At 44.6% G+C, this 23,942-nt stretch overlaps 1 protein-coding gene across 3 annotated transcripts in view; it reads right to left on the reverse strand.

Annotated features, from left to right (window-relative positions):
* Positions 1-604: 604 nt before the first annotated feature.
* The window catches only part of MAPKAP1 (MAPK associated protein 1), a 108,556-nt gene continuing 85,218 nt past the window's right edge, over positions 605-23,942 (reverse strand). For all 3 annotated transcript variants that reach the window (XM_075054797.1, XM_075054796.1, XM_075054798.1), the window contains 4 exons: positions 19,613-19,753; positions 14,381-14,518; positions 3,350-3,447; positions 605-1,214 (listed from right to left, as the gene is read on the reverse strand). In XM_075054797.1, the coding sequence (XP_074910898.1) occupies positions 1,089-1,214; positions 3,350-3,447; positions 14,381-14,518; positions 19,613-19,753 (503 nt within the window). In that variant the 3' untranslated portion in view covers positions 605-1,088. The remainder of the gene's footprint in view (positions 1,215-3,349; positions 3,448-14,380; positions 14,519-19,612; positions 19,754-23,942) is intronic.

Below are 23,942 nucleotides of genomic sequence, written 5' to 3' on the forward strand. Positions count from 1 at the left end.
CTTCAACGACCTGGAGGGATTTATGAAAGACACCTCTGGTGAGCTGAACCAGAAATGCAGCTCTGGTTCCCAGTAATCCCATTCACATGTTCCCTGATGTATTATTAAGGATGGACAAGGCCAAAATAGTTACAAATCCCAGTACAAAGTCGGTCTTAATTTTTATTTTTAAAGAATAATATTAAGAAAAGGTGAAGGCATTTATCAGTCCTCAGGTGCAAGCTGTCTCAGAGAGAAAGAGCAGACCCCAGTGCAGCAGCAGCCGTGGATCCACGGGTGGACGTGGGCAGCTCGCGCAGGCAGGAGGATGCTCTCCTTTCAACTGCAGAGACGCTGCCTTGGTTTTCAAAACACTGTGCTGACTACAGCAAGTAACTTCCAATAAAACGTATGCAAAGCTGAAAAGCACAGTTAAATAAAAATATTTTTGAACAAAACAAACCACAACAGACTTGACTGTCTCAACGTTTCTTCACAAATCGGCTCCCCTGCAATGGCTGCTGTTCCCTGGCTCACGGTTGCCTCCTGCACTTCAGCAACAGAAGTGAAACCATCTGGGACTACAGCCTCCCCCCAAAAGAACTGTGCATCATATGGACCTTGAAAAAGCTTACATCTGTTTATTAATAGTAAAAATGGATACATTTGTCCTACATTTTGTTTTTAGAAATTTGATCATGTCACAAGCAATACCTGTGTGTATGTGGGTGTATTACAGATGTATATAATTTATTTTAACCAGGCTGTGAAATAATATGTAATCACATCTCTTCTTGTGATTGTACATAATACAGTAATTAAATGATGCCAGTCTACGTCATTCTCTTATTTCTAATCAAAGGAACCTGAAGCGTAACAGTCTTCTTTCCGGCTGATATGGCTCTTTATATTTGTCACAGGGGAGACTTCCCATCACCAACGAGGGATAATCTTCCAACCGTGAGAGACGGGATAATTCAGATTTCTTCCCCGGCTGCTCCTGCCTGTTGGCAGCAGGAGCACCGCAGTCCTGGCTCCCACCTGTCTCGGGCGGTGGGGAGCGTCTCCTCCTCCGAATTCGGCAGACAGGCTCTCCTCGAGGCTAGGCGTTACTGCTGTCCTGACTTCTTCTCCTTCTGGAAGCTAAAGCTTGTTCTCCTGCTCAGTTTTCTTTGTTTCTGAGCAAAATAATCTGCTCTGGCTGTGCTTGCTCGTGACTCTAGAATATAGTTAACCTGCAAGACATGAAACAGTATTTAATTTCGTCGGTGCTTCCGTGGGACAACGTGGGGAGGGCAGGGACCCTCACAGCAGCCGACTGAATGAGGCTTTAGTGAAACTGGTCCCAGCGGGCCATCAACAAAACGATGGCAGAGGGAACCCGGAGCTCCGAGAGTCCTGCTCTCCGCGGGGCCGCTTTCCGGGTCTTCCTCCCGCAGCCCTCGGCTCAGCGCAGGGAGGCCACGGCAGCCACGGGCTCTCAGCATCCCTCTCCCCTCGTCCCCCCTTGTCACCCAAACCTCTGCGTGAGCGCAGCAAGTCGTGAAGACCCAGAGTGCTGGTCTAATATAGTAAGTTTCAATAAAAGACTTTATCAGCTTCAATAAAAATAATTCTTTCATTACGATGTTTGCATACTCAGCTAATCTCATAGTTTCCCTGTGTTTTGGCACATTTTACTTGATGAAAGCATTTTTAAATGATATTTAACAAGCCTGCTATTCCCTAAATTTATTATCTCCAGTGCTTTGTGATAATCACATAGATAATTTTAATGGAAGGTTAATGCAAGAATCAAAAAGATAAAAATGCCCTTTGGTCTGCCATTAGCTGGTTAATATGCTGTGGCTTAAAACTTGCACAATTTTATGCACTGTAGAGTGTTTCACTTTCATTGCATATTACAGCTTAAGGCATAAAAATATAGGGAATTTTCATGGTCAATAAAGCCTTGGTCTTTCTCACTTGATCATGTAAAAAGCCTAATTTGAAAAGTCTGATTTCTCTGCATCTCCTAATGCTGATGGAATTGAAAACAAACTGGTAACTTATGCATGAAACCAGAAAATGTTCTATATAAACAATCTGCAACGTCAGAAAAAAAGTACTGTTCAATAATATTTTTCTCTTGAATATTCATGTTATCCATACCAAACCTTTTTTTTAGCCACCTTTTATGACCAGTCTCAGATGCGTCAAGTGTTCTGGATTACAATAGCTTATTTAAGATAAAGTAGGAACAAAAGAATCAGCCTAACAGTTCACAAAGTAAGTAGTAAACCCCCCAAATACATTCACCTTCTATGTTATTAATAAAAATTATTTCATTGTGTGGCAGTTATTTAGCAATCCCCTAAACTCCACACAGAAAATAAAGGCAAACATAACAGATGGCTTGCCAAAATTACTGCTTTTTAAAATTTGAATTGCTATAAAATATTAGCTTGTGGAAAATTAAGTTTAATCTTCCAAGAGCGATGCAAAAAATTTGTTTCAGAAAGCAAGCCAATACACGTATGTACTGAGCCACAAGAAAAGCAAACAACTCTGATAAAGTATCACGGTGCGAAAAAGAACCTGTTTGCTTCGTACAAACACCCGCGCTTGGAAAAGACGTGCGAAAGGCAGGAGAGAAGCGCTCTCCTGGCAACGTCACCGCCTCTGCCCGGGCCGGCGCTGGAGCCGCGAACCCGGCGTCAACCTGTGGCCTTGATCATCGTGTCAGCGTGCGGTTTTACCGGAGCCCTCCCGGAATCTCCGAACAACATTAATTGCGGCTCCCGAAGCCCCTGCGGTGCCGGGACCGTTGCTCAGCCGCCCGCCCCGCTGCCAAGCCCCACGCCGGCTCCTCCAGCCCCTTGCCGTCCTGGCTGGGGGCTCACCCACGCCGGGTGCCCTGCCCGGGTCTCTGAGGCTGGGCCCCGTGCCGGCAGCCACACGGCAGTGCCGGCGGCACCACGGTGCTTTGCCGGCCGCAGGTCCGGGGCAGGGCACCCAACCCCGCGCAGCACCTGCACCTCCGCCACGACACGGGGCTTGCAGACCATCTCACATGTCCGGAGTGGGAAACTATCTGGACACAATGAAATCTGGTAGTTTCCTGTGAAATGCCACAGAAAACCGGTGTCTCTATTAACCAGAAACTAGTATAAAAGGAAATCTTATACACAAACAGACAGCCTGCTGTATGGCTGTGTGAAAAATGAATAAAATAACAGGCACCAGGCAACTAGCCTGGTAAGTTAAATGCACCTTAGTGGTCCTCAGGCACTGCACCGTTCATGTATTTCCAGAGCCTCTTGAATACTTTCATGTCTAACAAGCGGTAAAACACCCAGGATTTTGGGTCACGTTAAAATTTAATACTCACCTTCAGTACAATTTCATTGACAGTAGCAGCATCTGATTCAAAGTAAAGGTGTTTGTAGTCATGATTGCTTAGATATGTAAGTTTAAATATTGCATGACCTGTAAAGATAAGAAAAAAACTGTTCAGAATATTCCTGTAAAGTTTCAGCTGAGCTTGTGTGCCTGACAGAAGAAAAACACAGATGGTGATCTTAGCATACCATCAGCACAACAGAAGGAAGTAATGAAACGCTGACAGGCTTCTCATGTCATTTCAATTTAAGGCAAGTGGTGGCTTACAGGAGCAGCTGAACTCTATTCAATAAAGTTCGTTTTCCCATCACATCCCCACTGCAGGAAATGCAAAAATCTATCAAATGGCTAGTTAGCTCCCATTCAGCCCAAGACTATATTTCAGTTAAACTACCACATTAGGACTACTTTATGTAACTATTCACTGTATAATCATCACATGCAGAAGATAAGTGTTATATTTAAAATAAAAGGCCAATTAACCCCAGAATCATCACTCCAACAACCTCTCCCCAAAACATCACCCAAACCTACCCAGTTGCTTACAGCAAAGGGGAACATCACCGCTGTAAAATACAAAAGGATGCAGCAACTATGCTATGGAACAGATACTCAAAACCAGGCATCTCCCTTCCTACAAGGAGGACAATCAAAATTGAAGTATAACTGTAATTTCTATCTACGTAGCACTTTGCTGGCGGGCTTCACCGCTGCTCAGTCCCAAATGGAGGTTTTAAGTGATTAAATGGACACGAGGTGCTGACAGCCTGGCCAGCCTCCACGGCTGCCTTTGGAGAACAGCACGGGAACTCCTGACCTTTAAAAGTATGGCAGGCGGGATAGGCGGGACGGCTTTAACATAAAGGTCTATATGCAGAACATGTGGGAAGGCAAAATATCCTTCACTTGTATGGATGTTCATGGCTTCAAAATTAAAATTAAGCATATTCTATACATTGTACTTTTCCATCAGTTTTCTCATAATTTATTCAGTTCAAAGGTCAAAGTTAGTAATCCGTAGAGTAAAAGCCACATTACTGTAAATTCAGGTCTTTCCTGGAGGAAAGCTAATTTGAAATCTTATTTACATTATCTAATTCTCCAGATTTCCAAAAAGTGACTGATATATGCTCGGCCAGAAAATTTGAGACGCGAGTATTTTATTGTGGCATGTTAATTAAACACCATTATGATACACTAATCTGGAATATAAATTCTATATTGAAAAATTGGCTAATACTAATACCCCCCCCCCTTTAAATCATTTGAAAAATGATGCCTCCGTGGTACTAAAAATGCGGGAATTCCTAGCAGCGAGCTCATCAGTATGTTAATGCATGCATGCCTGGGTCTGCTTGGGACTGAATTCAGTGTCTTTACAATTCCAAAAGTGCCCCTGCACCATTCCTGGGGACGTGCCACAGCACCGCGCCCCACCAGCTATCACAGTTTTCCTCGGGCATTTAATATTACACGCAGTGACAGAAACGGATTACCAAAAATGAAAATCAAAATGGCACAAAACAGGGTCTGGAGGATTCCAACGAGATTCTTTGTTTTGGGTCTTGGAAGTTCGTGGGGTGGTTCTTGGCACGGATCAAGACTCCTTTCACCCGGTTTAGACGTTTCCTTCCACCCGAGAAGCCCGCTCTCCCCACGCTGCCCTCCCCTCGCCGGCTGCTCCGGAGGCTCCTGCCCCCGCACGGCTCAGCCGGTGGGAAAGGCTGGGCGGGCTCGGAAAGTGCCAGAAGCCGAGCCCCTCGCTTCCAGCGGAACGGCTCCTTCTCTCCAGGCGGGCTCTCTGCCGGCTCGCTCTCAGTCCGGGCGCAGCGCAGGCAGGGCCACGCACGGCACCCCGGCCACGGCGCCGGCACCCAGCTCGGCCGGGGCTCCGTCGCCCGCTTCCCCCAAGGCGAACATCGACCCGCTCCGTGAAGCCAACAGTGCGGGCACTAAACCTCCGGGCGCGTTCATCGCTCACCTGGCGGAGAGCGGGCCGGGTGTGCGGCACCGCGGCCGCGCCGGTAGCAGCGGCACAGCCCGCGTGGGATGCAGGGAGCAGAAAGACCCGGCGTGCCGCCGGCGTGCTCCTCTCGAGCTCTGCTGCCCTGCTGCGCATCCCCCCGCAGAGGTAGGGCACAGAACCACAGAATGAAATATTAAATATGCAAATCAAGCGAGATCACAGCCTCCATCATGCCTGACGAGGAAACCTTCCCCAGTACCTCTATCTTTCTTTCAAACCGGCGATCTCCTCCTCCTCTCCGGCAGAAGTATTTGTACAGCTGACAGAAGCAGGACGCAGACCTTTATTGCGAGCGCTTATTTTAGGATTGTGAGGAGTCAGCTCTTTCGATGAGAGTTAGAGCAACAGATGCCAGTAACAACCCCGACGTGCCATGCAGCAGGAGGCAGAGCTCGCCCAGGGCCGCCCCGTGCCGCGCCAGCACCGCGCACCCCCTCCGGCAGCCCGGCTGCCGCAGCCAGGCGCTCCCGGTCCCGCCGGTGTGGAGGCTGCTCCAGTCCCTGCCTTTCCAGCGAGGCGCTGGCTGAGCCGCAGATGCGCGCTCCCGCACGGACTCTCGGGAGTCGCAGGGGACGCGGCGCCGCCGATGAATCCGACGCGAAGCCCGAACGCGCGGCGCCTGCCGCGGTTGTGCGCGACCGGCCGTGCAGGCCGCGTAACCCAGTCCTACGTCCTGACGGGCGATTAAGTGGAAAGAAGCTAAGACGACTTTTCTTTAGAAAGCCCCATTACAGCATTATGTTTATGTGCTCCGTGTCCACATTATACTATTTACAGCATGAAATATTAGTTCACTGAAATCATAACTGGCACTTTGCTCTGCTACTATTCTAGCCAGATGGAATTTATGAATTGTGAGATTGATTTCCATTTCCAAGAGTGCTTAAATACGTGATGTACCTCTTTCCAATAGAGCAACACCCTTGACGATTCAGAAATCAATAGGAACTTCCCTGGTTTTATATTTCCATATAAGAATATCAGGTAACAAACAGCAGCAGCTCAAGTGGCTTCTACCACACATGATGGCAGAATTAAAACAAATGCAGATACCGCACAAATGACTTCATTACCATGACTCCTACACGAACAATGGTTTGGTGTCCTTTAGCTTGTGGGTCTGAAACACAAGTGTTCAACTCCAGCAAATGTCAGTGCTGTCTGTCACTGCCCTGCACCGAGACCACGCAGAAGTGTATTTAATGTCAGCCACTGCAGCGGATGGCAAGGGTGAACTGAACAGGGGGAAATCTCAATATTTTGCAATCAGAATTAATCAGCTGTGCAACGGAAAATACACGTTATTCCCAACTAGGTTTATCTGTTAAAACGTTTATGGAAGGCAAATGAAACGACAGAAACTCATCTGTTATCACAGGCTTTTGTCCTGATGTAGGTACAACCCACAAGGCGAGCTCAGCAAACCTGAGCAGGTTTCGTGCTGCTGCCCCGTGCCAGCCGCGCTCCTGCCGTGCCTCCCCAGCCGGCGCTGGGGCTAACCTCGCTGCGACAGCAGGAAAACGACATCCTACCATCGGTGCCCTTTGGCCTCAGCTCTGAATGCTGATAAATCTTTTCTAACCCTGGAACACTAATAGGCTCCTGTGTGGTTATACCTGGAGAAAAGCCTACAGCAGACTCAGGCAGAAGGGCAAGATGCTAATTCACTGGAAATTCACCAAGGAGAGCTCATTTACTCTTTCAGCACGATGTCTTAAATTCAACTGTTTGGCATATCTCCTAATATTTAACATTACTATACTGCCAAAAAAGTGAAGGAAGAGGCTACTTACGGCATAACCAATAATTCCTCCAAACCCAGTAGCACAGCCAGATGTAAATCTGCTGCTCACGTTTCTCCTCTCTGTCTTCCGCAGGTTTGGTGAAACTGTACTCATGCAACCTCCACCCTGTGCTTCATCCCCCCCGACTTCTCAGTGTTTCTGTGTTTACATGCAGCAGGTGAGAAATACTGCTGAATTACAGCTTCCAATTACTGACTAATATGTGCTTATACAGTCACTGGTAAATCCTGTGCTGATTTCTGCAAGTTACAGTCTTGGGAAAATTCACAAAAACTTTGCAGTCCACCATACTTCACTTGATACAGGCGAAAAAAATTTTCACTTTTTAATCTAAGTAATAAACTCTTTTTATCAGAGTCTAAAAAAATACACTTTTTGCCTGGAAAACCTTGGAAGGGTGCGAATTTGCACAAGAAAAGACAATTTTTTTACCAAATCTGCCAAGACTAGAAATAGTTTTTCTGCTTCCTCTCCCATACCCCAATTTGGACTGTACCAAAAACCTCTCTTTTGCCAGTGCCACTCTCTAAAACAGCATGCACTGAATTAAATCACTAATTAGATGGAGGATGAAAAGAATATTCATGAATTAGACAAAAGAGAAAACAAACACTGGAAAATGCAAATTTATGTTAATTTTTCAATATACCTTGATGATTGCTTTGTCATTACAGGGCCATAAGGCAGAAGTCAACAATTAAGAGTTATTAGTGGAATAAATAGCTAGAGAAAGACCTCTCTGAAGAACAAACCACTTACGGGCATCATTTGACATCACAGATTTTCACCATTTCAGAAATGGTGAGTACAACAGGATCAAACCGTGTAACTTCTTCTCATGGACTCAGAAAGGATTACAATGAATTAGAAATATACTAGTAAAAAAGCAAGGAATGATGAAAATAAAATACACACAAACAATGTTTCTATACAAAGGCAAATTTACTTAAACCACTGCATGAAATGGGGTAACCTCTGGTCACCAACCACTGTTATATTTAATCTGAAAGCTTTGGGGAGGGACACTGTTGTTTGAAATCCACATGTGCTACCTCAAAAAAGATGCCGTGACCCTGGAGCAGGGCTTGAAGGTCCTACCAAAATGCAAGTGTTGCATTACCATCAAAGCGCCCATCCTGACAACCTCTAGTAACAAGGAAACTAAAAAGTTTTCTTCTAGGGGGATGTCACAAGTTGCACTGCAGCTGGATTATCAGGGATATAGTACCCAGCACAGATTAAACGGGAATATTGTCCTGAGTGTAAAAGCGGGGTTAAGCCCATTTTATGCAAGTGATATTTATCCGAGAGGTACATATTTTAGAGGTGATGTCTCCTTCAGAGGTAGTGACAGCAGTCAGAGTTATGGATGAAATCCTGACCCCACTGGTATCAGTGGAACCACCGATGAGTTCAGACTGCCCGCCACGCACCTGTAATGGATCTCCTTCAGACCAAGGCATTACTTAAGTGGGAACAAATGATATGAGTGTTAAGGAAAAAAATAACAGTGCTGTCCTGCTGGCTTGCCCCATTCTCTCAGGGAGCAGCATATTTCAGGATCGCTTTTCCTACAACACAGGTCTATATATTCTACTGCAGGCTTATTAGAAAACATTGGTATTAGTGGATGTCTTGTTTCCAGATGTCCTGAAAGCAAAGTTGCAATTAAAGTGCTGCCTACATCCACTTTTATGTCAAATTGTGGTAACTGTTCACACATCTGGATTTTTTTCCCCCCAAAGCCTTTCGTTTCTTCTTCAAATTATCATCAAAGGCAGAATAGTAATAAAGATTTTTGCAAGAATGGTGAAAATTGAGGTAGAACTCCGGGTTGCCCAAAACCTCTTCACCAGCAACCTTGTTTGGGAAAAAAGATGATAAATAAATCAAAATGCACTAAGCAGTGTTTCCACATGGCAATCGCCTCCTTCATTGCGTCTGCACCTCATCAATCACGCCATTGTCTGCTTGAAAGGCGAGCCTTGTAAATGTCATATCCACTCAAGCCCAAGGAGAAGCGAATCAAAATGCAGCAAGGAGTTTTAATTGGATAGTGTAATTAAACTAAAAAACCCCAGCAGAATAGCTTTGACAGGATAGATGAAGACCCCTTTTAATAGGGCTACAAAACATATTTGTTAAAAGGATGAGGCAATGCACACTCCTGATTGTGCTCCAGAGTACTTTTATGAAAAGGCTGTTCAAGAGGGATGGATTTAATAAGTTGCAGCCACGTCCATGGGGCAGAGGCAGGAGAGTCTCTCGCAGCGAAGCCGTCCCCAAACCGCTGCCCGCTCCTTCAGCCGCGCAGGCAGGTGGACGTGGTTCCCCTCGCTGCCGGACCCCCTCCCTGGTGCAGCACACCCCACGAACTACTGCCGAACCCGCACGGCGGCTCGCGAGCTCCCCGACACCCCCGGCCTTTCGCTGGGGCTCAGCCTGGCCCCCCCAGCCCGGGCACAATCCTGAGCCTGCCACAGAAAATGGAAAACGCAGCAAACCCAAGCGCCATCTGCGCCTTCGCTGCCTTTCCTCTGAGGCATTTAACTGCTCTGCAAACAGCATGTCCACGTGCATTTGGACTCATTTCTTTCTGTTACACACTTTGAGATTTCTTTCGCTCCAAGACTGAAGTTTGGGACCATTTTCTCCGCTGAACCTGTTTTTTACCTTTTGAGGAGCATCTGTGATTATTCTCCTATCAAGTATGAATTTTGTTCTATTATTTCACACACCGCATTATTCACAGCGGGAGCATGAATATTAGGAACTACCACACAAGATTTTGTGCACCATTTGCAGAGCACATGGATAATTGTTGCCTCTCTGCTCTGGCTCCACTTGCAGGGCTCTGAGCAAACGTGCAACATCTCTATTTAAGCTCCCCAAGCAGCAGGAATCCATGCCTTCCCAATGCTTTCTGTATGTTTTCAGTCCTTTCACAACCCAATAATGAATTCATTGAATTAGTATTACCCAACGTGCATAATCTGGAGGAACTGGATACTGAATTAAAACATCAAATACCTTTAGCTTTAAATGAAAACTACATAAAAGCATTTCAGGCATCACTTTGGCTATCACTTACAGCCAGTATGAATACTGCTAGAAAAGCTATTTTCGTGCAGATGTGGAATTCAATGGGAAAGACTGACTCGTGTAGCAACATCAATCAAAACGTCGGCTCCGCTGGCAGCTCTCGACAGTAAGGCAGGTTCAAAGGTCGCAGGATAAAGAAAAAGCCAAGCTCTGGTTCAGCTCTAATATCTCCTCGCTAGAAGTCTTGCAAAGGTACCTACCCCCCTTCTGTACTAGGCGGCTTTCATTAATCTTCTTGCCATCTTTTTTAACTAGTCATGCAGAACCGCTCGATAGCGAGACATATAATGGGGAGGCCCTGTGCCTATTACCAGGTTAACACTCTGTTAAGCCCCAGTGCAACAATGGAATAAGAATTTAAAGGAAATCTTAAGCTGCAGGGTGCAAAGCAAGCAATTAAATTACAAACTGAAGTTACCAATGTACTCCGTGACCTACAGAACACCTTTGTTTAGACTACCTTAATATTAAGGATATTTTGACCTAGCAGCTGAGAAGTATCTGCTTTATTAAAACAAAAAAAGGCAAAAAAAGGATCACAGAGAACGTTTCTTCAGCGTTTCAAGAAAATTATCAAAGAAATCCGCTTTCTGCAGCTACCATAAAATACACATGAATGGAAGAACCCCACGTATTTTGAAAACTGTAAGTCTGCCCAACTGATTAGCCTCAGTGCCACTGAAAGGCCTTCCCTGAGGTCTGCTCACCCCTCCACGCACCAGCGCCGGCTCAGCGCTCCCGTGGTGCGGATGCCGAGGCAGCCTGGTAGCCCCGGCCCTCGGAAGGGATGGCCACAACACATCCATCACAGCCGCGCTTGGTCCACAGTGCACTTTGTAAAAAGGCAGTGGTCAGTGACACTGAAGTTTCTCCTTTGTCCAAGTAATGTAAGAGACATTAACAGAATCAGATTTCCTTTAAATTACACTATTGCAAAGGGATATAATTGTATTAAACGTATTATGTTGCTTCCTTAAGACTTTATATTATGTACACTTAATTGAGATACAAAGCTCTTTTCAGCTATAAAAATGACAACTACTTTATTAAGGCTTAAATCTTATTTCTCAATGATAGGATGCTTCCTTTCAAGATTCAAAACATTCAGAATCTCTCGTGATAATCAGACCGAACCTGATTTAAACAAGCCGTTTATAACACAGTGTTTTCAGGTTCTAATGGCATTTGATCGAGCCAGCAGGGCCATTACCTCTTCCCTCTGTCTAAATTCAGGGAGTCTGATTTAATTTACAAATAAACATTCAAATGCTGACCCAGGCCTACTACAAGGGCAAACAAAAATCATCAGCCATTCCTGCCTACAATAACCACACTAAAGGCAAATCAGATGCCAAAGCTTTCTATTTTCATCTTCTGTTTTCACTGAACACAGCTATAAGTTCTGCGAACTCACAGCACAGGAAAGCTTCAGCCCCATCCAGAACGACTCCGAGTCCATCTGTAAATATTCACAGCACATCATCTCTGAAGTTGTTGAGTCCTTTAACACTCACATAAGTGCCACTACAGCTTTGCTGCATGAACCTGTCTTTTCAGAGAAAACTAACAGAAAATAAGCATGAGGCTCTCCACTGTACTGAAACACAATTTCTGTTTTTACGTTTCTGCAGAAAAGTACCAGTAAAAACTCTGAAATCTCCTCAATCTGCAGAAAGTAAGGGCTAACTGAATATTAAACTGTGTTAATTACCACGTTCAGAGGAACAATTGTTGCAGGAACCTCCAGCTATACTGATTACAGTGATGAAACTCCACTCCCAACACCCCTTCCCCTTACTAAAGAGTAAGGTCACATTTGGAGGCTCCTGCAAATCCTTCACTTCAGAATTACAAGAAGTCAGTCTAGCAAAGCAGCACTCAACTTTATTATAATCCCAACTGCCAATGTCTAGGAAAGGCAGGCAGCTTAATAAAACATACACTGTATTTTCACCCGGTGTAACTGTACAAGCACTGTTACATGTGCAGAACACTTCTGAAAGACGAGATGGAGCATGTTTGTGTTACAGGAGATAAAAACATGAAAACAAAACATACTGCAGAACTCAAAGACCTTATCTTTACTCAACTTCTCTTTCTTTGCAATAATTCATTCAAGGAAGATCGGGGAATAATTTTTGATGCAAACTGCTACAAACATATATCACTATGCCGATAAAAATCACAGGCAAAACTTGTGAAATACAGTGAGCTTCATTCCTTTATGCTACTAAAATAACTTTTTTCCATTTAACATTCAAGAGATACTGATCTGCTGTTAAAGAGTTCCCCAAAATGTATCATTCTGAGATGTCACACTAAAAGTCTCTTCTACTGGCCTAAAATAATGACTTTTGGAACATCTTTAGTGAATTGGGAAGAGGTCAGCAGATTTCAGGAGGAATTATTTTCTCCTTTTGGAACTATGCTGAACACTTATTTAACAGGAGAAGTTTATGACAGCCACGTGAAAATGAGTAAATAAAAAACCTCAGTATCATAAAGGTTGCCTTTGTCGTAACTTGTCAGCATGCGTCCCAAAGTGACCACGATTCTTCATTCAACAGTCTCCATGTGAAGGTACTGCCCTTCCACCGCTGGACTCTATTTGGGGGTTGAAATTCTGTCCCTTATGTCCCTCTGGGTTGGCAGGCTTTGGGTACAAACATAATTTCCTATAGCAGCAGGTGCTGCCTCTGGGGCTGAGGAGCCCCATCCCCTGCAGGATGCAGTTCTGGAGGTGTTCGGGACAGCTTGAAGGTCTCAGACCATCGTGTTAACAGGAATGCGAGCTGGAAACCTCGCGTTTCAAGGCTGGCTTTTCAGATACAGCCCCGTTTTCTGGGCACAATTTTACCACCACAGGTGTTTGCATTCAGAATGAAATGTGGCTACAAACCCAGAGGTGTTAATATATTTACAAGCGCAAAACCACACCCTGAACTATAAAGACAACTGTTATATGTTTTGGACTGCCTGGTCATTAGGGAAGTCTCTCCTTGGGATCATGCCTTCTCAAGGACCATGAAATCTTGCTGAAGAGACAGAAAAGGAAGACAATGACTGGACTAAGAACACGGAAGTAGGAAGGGGTAATGAAGGGGAGAAGGATATAGTTCAATAATTGCTGATAAAATCTGTGGCAGCCATAAATTTACTCTTCCAAGAGAATTCAACAGATCATTACCTCTGTAAATATGTATCACATAATTCTCCCTCTCTGTCACCTTGCAGATAAGTACTTAATACTTAGCATCCCTACCCTGCAAAAGCACAAGTGTAATAAAATCCACCTGAGCTTTTGAACCGCAGTTACTTTTTGATAGTAGATAGTTACATTTTGGCACCACCGGGAGACATTGCCCAATTCCCCTAGGGCCCATCTTGTGCTTTTTAAAACAAATTTCACAGATACAGACTCTCATTACTCCACTGATACAACAAGCAAAAGCACTTGGCTTTTGAAGCTGTGCTCTCAACGTAGCAAACTTTGACCTCTTGATGACGACTGGCTCAAGTGGGATGTCCAACCAGTCCTCCAGCTAGCTTAGCTATCACTGCTGGATAGGCACGGTCACTGCTTTCCTGAAACTGAACTCTCAGAGTGGCATGTCGTAATCCTGGTGACCCTGCAGCCACAGCTGAAGCAAATACAGACTGCACTGATACTTACTGTGTGTCCGAGATCCTCAACTGCACCTAAGAAATTGTTTAAAACCAGTGTGGATGTTAAGAAGTTCAAAAAAAAACTGGAATTATGTTGAAACATGTATTCCACTACTGTGCTAGAGACCAGCTAGGCAAAGCCAGTGTTTCCTTGGTATGACACTATTAGCAGCTACTGATAGTGGGCAAGAAACACTCTTAATGATGCCATTAGCTGTAAGCAGCATTAAAAGGACACTCATAAAATGTGTATCTGTTTATGTTGTGTTCTCTATAACAGAATCGAGTCAGATTAAAAACATCCTATAATGAATAAAATACACCTATAGAAAGAAAAGGACATGGTAGCAATAATTCTTTGGACATCTAGCACATACAGGGAGGCAGAGAAGAGAGAACATAAATAAAAAGGACTACTCACTTGGGCTTTTTTCTTCCGCAAGGTCACAGGCACAGAGGAGTTCAGAATCGATTGAAATGGGTTTCTGCTTAATCCAAAACTTAGTGCTGGCCTTCTGATTAGTAACGGGGTCTATCTCTACCTTGTCTCCAGAAATACCTGAGATGAGAAAGAATAGAGCGCCACAATAGTGATCAGTTTAAGCGATTTCATATCAGCCGTTTGACACACTTTATAAATCTTAAATGGGATGAAAGTATATTGCCCTTTTGGGCTTTTTGAAAGCACAGGAGCTTTTGAAACCAAAAGCAAATGGTTATCAAACTGCATCGATAATCTGCATTTTATTCTCCTGCATAAGCATACCAACAAGAAAGAAATACCACAGAAAAAATTCTTCCCAACACATACAGAGCTCTACTGGAAGCAGTAGCTACACGAGCTGCAAGATTTATAAAAAGATACTGCTAGTTTTTCAATCACCACTGTTATATGCAATAGGCAGTATCACACACCATCCCTGTTCTATCTCCTATACAGCGTATACTCTATATCCTCTACACGAGAGGACAACACCCTTTTGCAGCGTTACAGAAACGCTCTTTGTGTTACCCAGATACTCATAAACAAAGACATCCAGTCCCAGCGATCCTGTGCGTTTTTACACTGCTGGCATTTTAAAGCCAGCTCTAATTAGGCTGCTTTGAAAGCAAGCTGAGGATTTGTGTAGCTCCTGGCACGGGCGCCGGGCCCCGCTTCCCAACACGGGCTTCCCCAGATGGCTGGTGCTCCGCTCCTGCTGCGCGTAGGCTGACCTGGATACGGCGCGCTGCCGCACGCGAATCCTGCGGCGGACCTTTTGCGAGCGAGAGGAGAAAATTCCTCCATCGTCCCTCCGCGCGTTACCCCCGAAGCCGTGCAAGAACAGTCTTTCCAGCGGGACGCTGCCGGGGCAGGCTGCGGGCTAACGGCGTGCTGGAACCGGCCCGGGACGCTCGCTGTAATTTACAGCGGTCTTCGTCGCAGTATTGCGAAGAGAAAGCCCTGCTACACTGCGCTGATGAACAGAAGCTCGTTGTTCAGTAGCTGTTGACACGACTGAACAAACTTCCTAGCGTGCTTTTTACATCAAGAAGTGTGGAGCCTTAAAAATAATTGCATTTCTTCAGTCATGAGTTATTGGTGAAGCTCATGAGAAAGCGACAAAAGGAAGCCATACAGGAAAAAAGTATTTAAAGATCATTTAACTCTTGCATCTCTGGAAAAACAGCAGAGATAACCTTTTCCCTATTGAGGCTTTTGGCTATGATGCTTTCAAATACATTACACTTGGCTCATCTGAAGCACAAGAAAACCGAAAGAGGCTAATGATAAAACTTTTAAGAGATGTGACAAAATAAATGTAAGATGCCACGCACATAACGGCTCTCCCAAGCCCCCCACAATTAACTCCATATTTCTTAGAGTCTGGTCATAGCTGCAGAATTTGCAAACCACCTTCGTTTGTATTTTATGCAAACCTAAAATCAAAGCATACAGAGAGCAAGGAGCAGATACCTACACAGTGGGCTTCTTGCTGCACTCCTTTCCACTAAGACAAGGTTACCTTCATTTTAACCCTGGCCATTATGGTTAAGTTGTAATAACACCACCAGCCCCCTCCCCCCTTCTATTAATCCAAGAATGCGCTTTGTCATTAAACATACGTCACATCAGAGAGATCACATTTCAATTAAGCACTGTATCAAGAGTCCAATTAACACAAGGACTGCTAGAACTAGGTAATTTGAGCAGGCTGATGCTGTATCTGGAGCCCATTTTGTTTTGTAATTTAATTTTGGACAGATTATTTAAAATCGGCATTGTTATTTCACTGCAATGGTTAATTATTCAAAATGGAATTTTCTGTAGTTTAAGGAAAATATGCAAAGTTGATGGTGCAAGTTCTTATTTTCTCACTGAAAAAAGTCAAGGCAAGTTCTAAAAATAAAGGTGCAAATTCTTTGTGTGCGAGGGTTGTTCCCCATCCCTTCCTCTAAAAATGTCACCCCTGAAAATATTCTTAAAAAATTTACACTCTATGGTCCTGCAACTTCAGAATTCACAGTCAGTCAATATTGCTAATGCACCTTGTTAATTTGATAGGATTTGTCAGGTAACTCCACTGGAAAATTATATAAAACTGTTCCAGATGAACAGATGATAGTGACATGAATTAAAGTGATAGAACAATAGTGGAATATAAACCAGAAATGACACCCAAAGTGGCTGTTGATTTATTGCCATCCTGAGTTTGGTTCTGGGCTTCCATGTATATTAGTGCTACAAATCTGGGTCCATTTAGCAGAGAGATGCTCATACATACATCACCAGCTCCTGCTCCAAGCCAAGGTCACTCCCCATTGCATCAATCTTTTCAGCAGAGGCTACTTCACCAAGCATGGATTTTGTAACCATCTCAGATGTAACAGACTTCCTCCTCTTTCATCTTTTTTTTATCATGTAAAATACACTTTAACTTCTATTATTTTTATCTGCAAATTGTTGCTGTATACTTCATCCATTATTTCTGTATCTCGACATCACTGGCTTAAGCTCACACACATCCAAAGAGCACATTGACAAAGAATGTTGTCTTTTTTGTGTTATTGTTCTCACAATCTGTATGTGTTGAAACCTAAAATCAAAACAGTATTATGTATGTGGCTTCTGCAGTCTCTGTATTGCAGCACAAATTAGTCATACTCAAAAACCAAGTAAAAATGCTTCTTCTACTATTTTTTTTAATTCGTTCATTTTATCAAAAGAAATGTCATCGATGTATTAGTCCAGTAACACTGTTCTGTTCTTGCTTCCTTTGTTGGGGTCTGCAACTGCCCCCCCCTTTTCTGAAATATTTGCCAGCAGTAATCTTCCAAGACAATACGCTTCTTTTAGTTTTGCTAATGTGGTACAAAAGCAAATGTGTCTTATTTCTTCACAACGTGATAGGACCTTTGTGAAAATGTTGAGAGTATTACTGTATGTGCATTACACTGTAATATGAGCTAAAACATAAAACCCCAGACCTTAAACTGCTATGGCTAAAGCTTTCCACTGTAATAAAACCATCAGTCAAAAGGTGGTCATTCCTCCCATGGTCATTTACGTATCGCTTTTTAATACAGAAGAACTAAGCACAATGTCGAGAAGATTGAGCTTACTCCAGTATTTTCAGTAAACTTTGCCTCGGATTCAACGACCAGGCCTGCAAACAGCTAAACTGTTTCAAAAAGTACCAGTATGCAAACCGTAATTCACAAACATAGCTCACGCTGTTCTATACAACTGAAATAAAACCCAATACAGAACCTATTCAAATTCAATGACGTGTATGTCTTACAATGTCAGAGCAAAGTGCAGGGAGTGGAGATGAGCTACGCTGAGTGTTTTCTCCACCACGTCTGGGTTCTGTCACATGTAAAAATCCTTCCGTGTGAAGCCTGGGAAACTGGGACTCACCCCCAAACCCACACAGATATTTTCAGTGCAACCACTGTACCGTATTTCAGCTAGCCTGACAGCCGATATGCTCCTGCACAGCTACCGACATCATCAATACTGTCAATAAGGAGCAAAGGAATGATTTTGGATTCTCGGTGTCCTCTAGAAAAACCATCGCTTTGCTACAGCTGCGATATAAAACTGATGACATAAAAATGCTACAGCGAAAAGTCTTTGCAACTAGCCATCATTAAACTGACACAAAATAGCTCCCAAACCACAGTTACTGATGAGCGATGGAAAAAAAGAATTAGACATAGTATTTTACATTTCAGGTTGTATGGAGCAGTCTGTCACTCACAGAAGATGAACACATTAACACACAGCAGCCCTAATCCAAATAGCACCTCAATGCTTATTTTACCAGTATTGCTCTTTTAATATCAAAAAAAAAATTCAGGAGAAGCCCCAGCAACATACACTTATTTGGACTTTATTTAAAGGTTTTGATGCTGTACATTTGCCCTAACTTTGAATATCCTACTGTGGTTTTCTTTGATTTAAAGAAAAATTAGATTATAAAAATCACATTGTCAGCATACTGCCATCAAAAATATACAAGTTCACAGATTGTTATAAAAGGGAAATTTTATGGTCCTTACACTACTGGACAGGGTCAGCTCCTTCACTGCTACACAAGTTAAGCCATTTGTTTCATTTAACAGCTATTCTCCCTTAACCATTTATCTTTAGTGATCTGTCATGACCTTTTCAAGCTCTCATTTCTGACACTTTCCAGATACAGTGAGTCAAACTTCACTGGAAGCAAACTATCACACCCAGATAGTTTGCTCAAAAGCAGAAAACATGCCCAGCGCTGTCCTGCTTCAGCACCAGCATATAAATCCTTCCTTAACAAGACAGTTCAAAATAAACTAAGAAAGCCTCTTCTGTAAAAATGAGAGACATATACTTTTATATGTGCTTAAGGATGGAAGAACGAAGAGACTGTAGTGACAATAATACAGGAACTCATATAGTTTAACAATTCTACTGAATTCTACAGAATAAATGTATTTTGTAAACATTACAGCACTTAATATTTTACTGCTGAATCATTTCTTTATGGAAGGTATTTGCAGGAATGTCACAGGTCACCTACCAATGCATCATTAATCAAATTTTCACAATTTAAACACAAAGATAAAAAGCCATTCAATCATTTTAAAACGGTAATGGGGCTTTTATAATTCAAGATTCTGTCATCCCTTGGCCTTCGGGTTTTCAAAAGCATTCAAAAAGCTAATAAGGACAATATAAAACCTTTAGAGAATGCTACTTTTATTTTGTTCCACCTCAAATTTCCACTTGGTCGTTAAAATCCTTCAGTCTCAGTAAAGGAAAAACCTACCCATTCCTAATTTTGCATAGCCTCATTTAAAAATAACAAAACAGTTGGCAAGAAGCTTTCCATTAGGAAGTCCAAATTAAAAAAACAGAGATGAGGTCATTAAATAATGGCCTTCTTTCAGAAGAAACATGTGCTAGCTGATTGTGGATAATAAAAATACTGAAGTATTTTCAACTGAAAGCAATTTTTTTCAACTGCTGAAATGCTAGCAACACTTTCAAGTGATATGCTCCACGATAAAATAGACCAACATGATAATGACTGCTTTAAAAATGTCCAAGATGGACAGTTAGCTATTAGAGATGGCCAAAGGTTTGAACGTTCCATTTTCCTAAGCGTTATAGTACGGATTGATTTACCTAACTGAACATCAGTGGTGAATCGAAGCCTATGGATCATGCTGACTTTGAAGGACTTGTAATGGTGGCTACTGAGCATGTCCTGCACCGTAGCTATATCGATCTGAGGGTCCTCCTCCGAGACCTCTTCTCCTCTTGAACCTGCAAAACAAGCCAACAATAATGAACAAGAAGTTTAAAATACAGCATACGATTCAGCTAGCACGTAAGTATGGCTGTGACGTCTGCAGCTGCAGATGGCTTTTAAAGAAAGAACAAAACGTCTCTGGGAAGAGGAAATTCTCACCCTCCATCCAAAGACAAAATCACTAATTCATTAAGGACATTACGAGACACGCTTGCATCCCACACGAAGAGCAGCGCAACGTCCCAGCGGCAGATTCTCCCATTGCATGAGCCACCCCCGGACCGCGGACATCCCCGGGGGCTGGCCTGGTGGGATCCCCTCCGGGACACCCACAGCCCGTCACCCCGGGAAGGTGCCCGGCGAAGGGGGGGCCTGTCCCCAGCCAGGGCAGCATTTGCAGGTGCCGCCCTTGACGGACGCACGAGCACAGCTCTCCCGTGCTTCGGCATCACCCCACGTGGGACGCGAGGCTGGCGTCTTGCTGCAGCGCTGGGAACACCTCGGGCTCTCTGATCTCAGCCCTGTGGCGCCGAAGCTGCGCTTTATTTACTGATTAGTATTCTCATTACTACTGCAGGTACTGGCTTTATAAAAGGTAACATCTCATTAAGCCAAAATGCCAATTACTGAAAAAATATAACGCACTTTAAAGATTTTTTACATTTTATGACGTTGGATTAACACCAATTTAAACATTACTATAATGCGATATATAATTTTGTGCAGAGTAATTTCTATGCCAGCTGCTAATAAAGCATCTCAGCTCTAAATGATCATTCAGATGCTGTTAGATAAAGTGGTATAAATATGTTTGAAAACTGATTTAGCTTCTTACAGAAGATACTGAAGAATGACACATTTTGTTTAATATCCCAGCTAATGTAGTCCTAAAAGCTGAATCAACTGCCAGTTCAGAGTACTAAATTTGCTGCAGGAGATTAATGAAAACTTTATATTTTGCTGAAATTTTAATAATGGGAAGATGAGATGATGGAATTTTAGTACAGGTCTTAAAGATCCAGCAAAGCAGGCTAAGAACTTGTCAGATATTTTTGTATTAATTTTGTTCGAGACTTGCAGAGTTGGAGCAGCCCCAACACTAACACCTCCCACACTGACCTTTCCCTCTGGGGATGTACATTCCCACCCCGTCTGGGGACCTCAGCTCGCAGGGAAGCTACGGCCAGTTTCCACATTTGGGCCCCGATGACAAGGGGACTGTTTGCCAGCACAGGCTACGGCTCCCAGGGGAGGAGAACCCCGGCACTCGTCTCAGACACACACTGTTGATGCAGAAGCAGGCTCCCTTTTAACAGGGTAATTTAGAGTTGCAGAAGTACATGCCGTTTGCTTCAGCAAGGGAAACTGTCGGGGTGGTGGCCATAAGCGGCACAAACATAGGCGAGAAAGAAAAAAAACCCCAGCTGAGCACAGAGCATTTTTCCTGCTGGCTGAAAGCATTTCCTTTTCTATCAGATAATTCAGTAACAAATGTCACTGCTTATGATAAATACCTTTCACGTCTGTATCGAAGTAAGGTTAGCATTTGCTGTTAAATGAGTCAAAATACATGTTGAGAGCGTAAAGCAGGAGATGCACGTTTCACAGACGTTAGTCACATAAGCTTTCCACCCAGTGCACAGCAGAGCGGGCGAGAGCGTTGCCCACTCCCCGCCGCTCCCGACACACAACCCGGGACCTTTCCTTGGGGAAGGGGGACAGCGAAGGGTTAAGCTACAAAATGGGACGTGCCATTTGACTTGAAAGAATTCCAAAAATCAAATGAAACAGTCTACCTGTGAATTTATGCAGAGCCATCTTAACATTGCAACCACTCTATGCTCCAGAATGACAAGATAAATTGTAATGGCTCCTTCAGAGACATTACAATGTATTTTGTCAAAGACCCCTGTGTTAATGTCTCTATACTATGGATTATCATAATGTATCATGTCAAACCCTCATGCTGCAGTACTTCAAAGATACACTGAGATATGTCAAACTTTTTGGTGCACTTAAAAGCATCTTGAAACACTGCGGCCCGGCGGTGCCTGAAAGCAAAGCAGGAGGATGGCAATGGCACTGCCGCCCTGCCGTCGAGAGCGAACCGGGACCCTCCTCCACCGACGGAAATCAGTGAAATGCCCCTTCAGCGGCCCCCCGTCACGCAGCCAGCCCCGTCCCTGCAGTATGCGGTCACAACGGCACGCCACGCTGAGATACGAGCCGCGGCACGGCGCGGTTACACCCGAGCATCCCCCTGCCCGCAGGGGAGTTAGGGGCTGGGGACAGAGAAGGACCCCCCCGAGACAGCAACACGGCACGAACCCCAGCAGCGCAGGGGGGGTCACTGCTGGGAGCGGGGAGAGGAACCTTGAGCCTGCGCACCCCCGTCTGCAGGGAGGTCGTTAGCGCTGCCCCTAACGAAGCCCCGCTCTGGGGTTCAGAGAAGCTGCCTCCTCCCAGTGCCCGCTGCGTCGTGACGGCGGGCGACGAGACCCTCGCCTCTGTGCCAGGGGCAGCACTCCGTCCAGCCAGGTTTTAACTACAGCGTCATACGTAAAGAAGGGTTAGCACTGACAAACTGAATCGGTAGCGGTAAGAAATTCGGAAATAACACAAAGAACGGCAACATATTAACCTCATCCCTGCATCTCCTGCAAAATGTTCTTAAAATACTTCATACAGACCAAGACCCACCCGATGCTCCCCAGGGACTGCTGCCTTTGTGTTCCCAGTCCCCCCGCCTGCCCTCAAACCGCTCCAACCTCACCGTCCACACTGAATTACCGGCGAAGTGGGGACTCTACGTGTCGACTTTACATGGCTATTATGAAGCCCAGTCTTCTCGAATTTCACACACCCAAATTAAAAGTATTAGAAAGAAAATTAGCAGCCTGCCAGATCATATGCCAGGGGGAAAAACTGTCACTGTAACTAAAAACGTGCCCACCTTGTCAGTGTCTAAACTGCAGGAGCAGCCAAACAGTGGGATTGTGCTCTGGAAGCCTTTCAGATCCTCCGCGTATCAGTAACCTCTGCCGACTTTGTTTTATGAAGCTTTGTGAATGGATTCAGGTTTACAGAATTTCTACAGTTGCTGCTCTTGGGAGAGCAGCCAGGAACTCCACCATCAAAACAGATCATCTGTCTAAAGATGGCAAGACACGCGGACCCCTGAGGGTGCATTGGATAATAGCAGTAATATCAGTAACAACAGAGAGAAATGCCCTGCAGGGAAAAACCTGACTGCAGAACTTGGCATATTGCTCTTACCCCGCAGCTCTGCGAGGATGTCTGCGAGACTGCCGGCGTTCAGCAGCAGAGGGAAGAGCCATCTCCACCAGCTGATTGGGGGAAAAATCATAAAAATATTTTCCACATGCAAGCAGCTGTGAATAAACCTGTCAAATATTTACAGGCCTGTCAGGGTATTTGTAATGGAGATCACAGCATGGCTTTTGAATGTAAAAGCTTCTGCTTGGGAAGACAATCAAGTAAAGTGGATGCTCCAGGTCTATTATTTAGCCCAAGAGCCGACCCAGCAATATGGCTCTGCTGGCAGAGAGACCGCTCCGTCCTGGGAGGAACAGATTCCTATTCCAGAAACAAACTCCTTCGCATAACAACATGGAGACTCAGTTTGCAATGACCTCTGTATTTTTTCCTTATAGTCTACCTAATTAAGATTTGCTTTGTGGAAGAAAAAGTGAAAAAAGCTGGAGTCAGGCATGGGATAAACAAGGCACAAGATAAGAACCTGCATGAAGCACAAAGCACAGCTACGAGGGAGGCATTTCCCTTAGCCCAGGAAAGGGGTTTAATTATTGGAGACGTAGGGTAGGAAAATCCATGAGCGGAGCAGGAAAAGAACGGCCGAGGGGAAACCCGTCCTTCTGCCCCGCCATCCCCAAGCCAGGGACCGAGCAACGCGTGGCACAGATAAACAGGGAGTCTCTTCATTTTCCGGCATCCTGGCACTGCCACGTCTGGTGCCAACCCTCCCGCACTACCCTCGGGGCACGTGCGTGCGGGCAGGAGGAGGGTGGCGGGGGCAGGGAGGAGGGTGGCGGGGGCAGGGAGGAGGGTGGCGGGGGCAGCTGCCCGCAGGGGCAGAGCAGCAGATGCCTGCTGCCTGCACGGCCGGCTGGCTCGCCCTGCACCGGCGGCCACGGCTTCGGCGCTACCCTGGGCAGTACCAGG

The sequence above is a fragment of the Buteo buteo genome, chromosome 23, assembly GCF_964188355.1.
Source record: "Buteo buteo chromosome 23, bButBut1.hap1.1, whole genome shotgun sequence".
NCBI classification, from domain to species: Eukaryota; Metazoa; Chordata; class Aves; order Accipitriformes; family Accipitridae; genus Buteo; species Buteo buteo.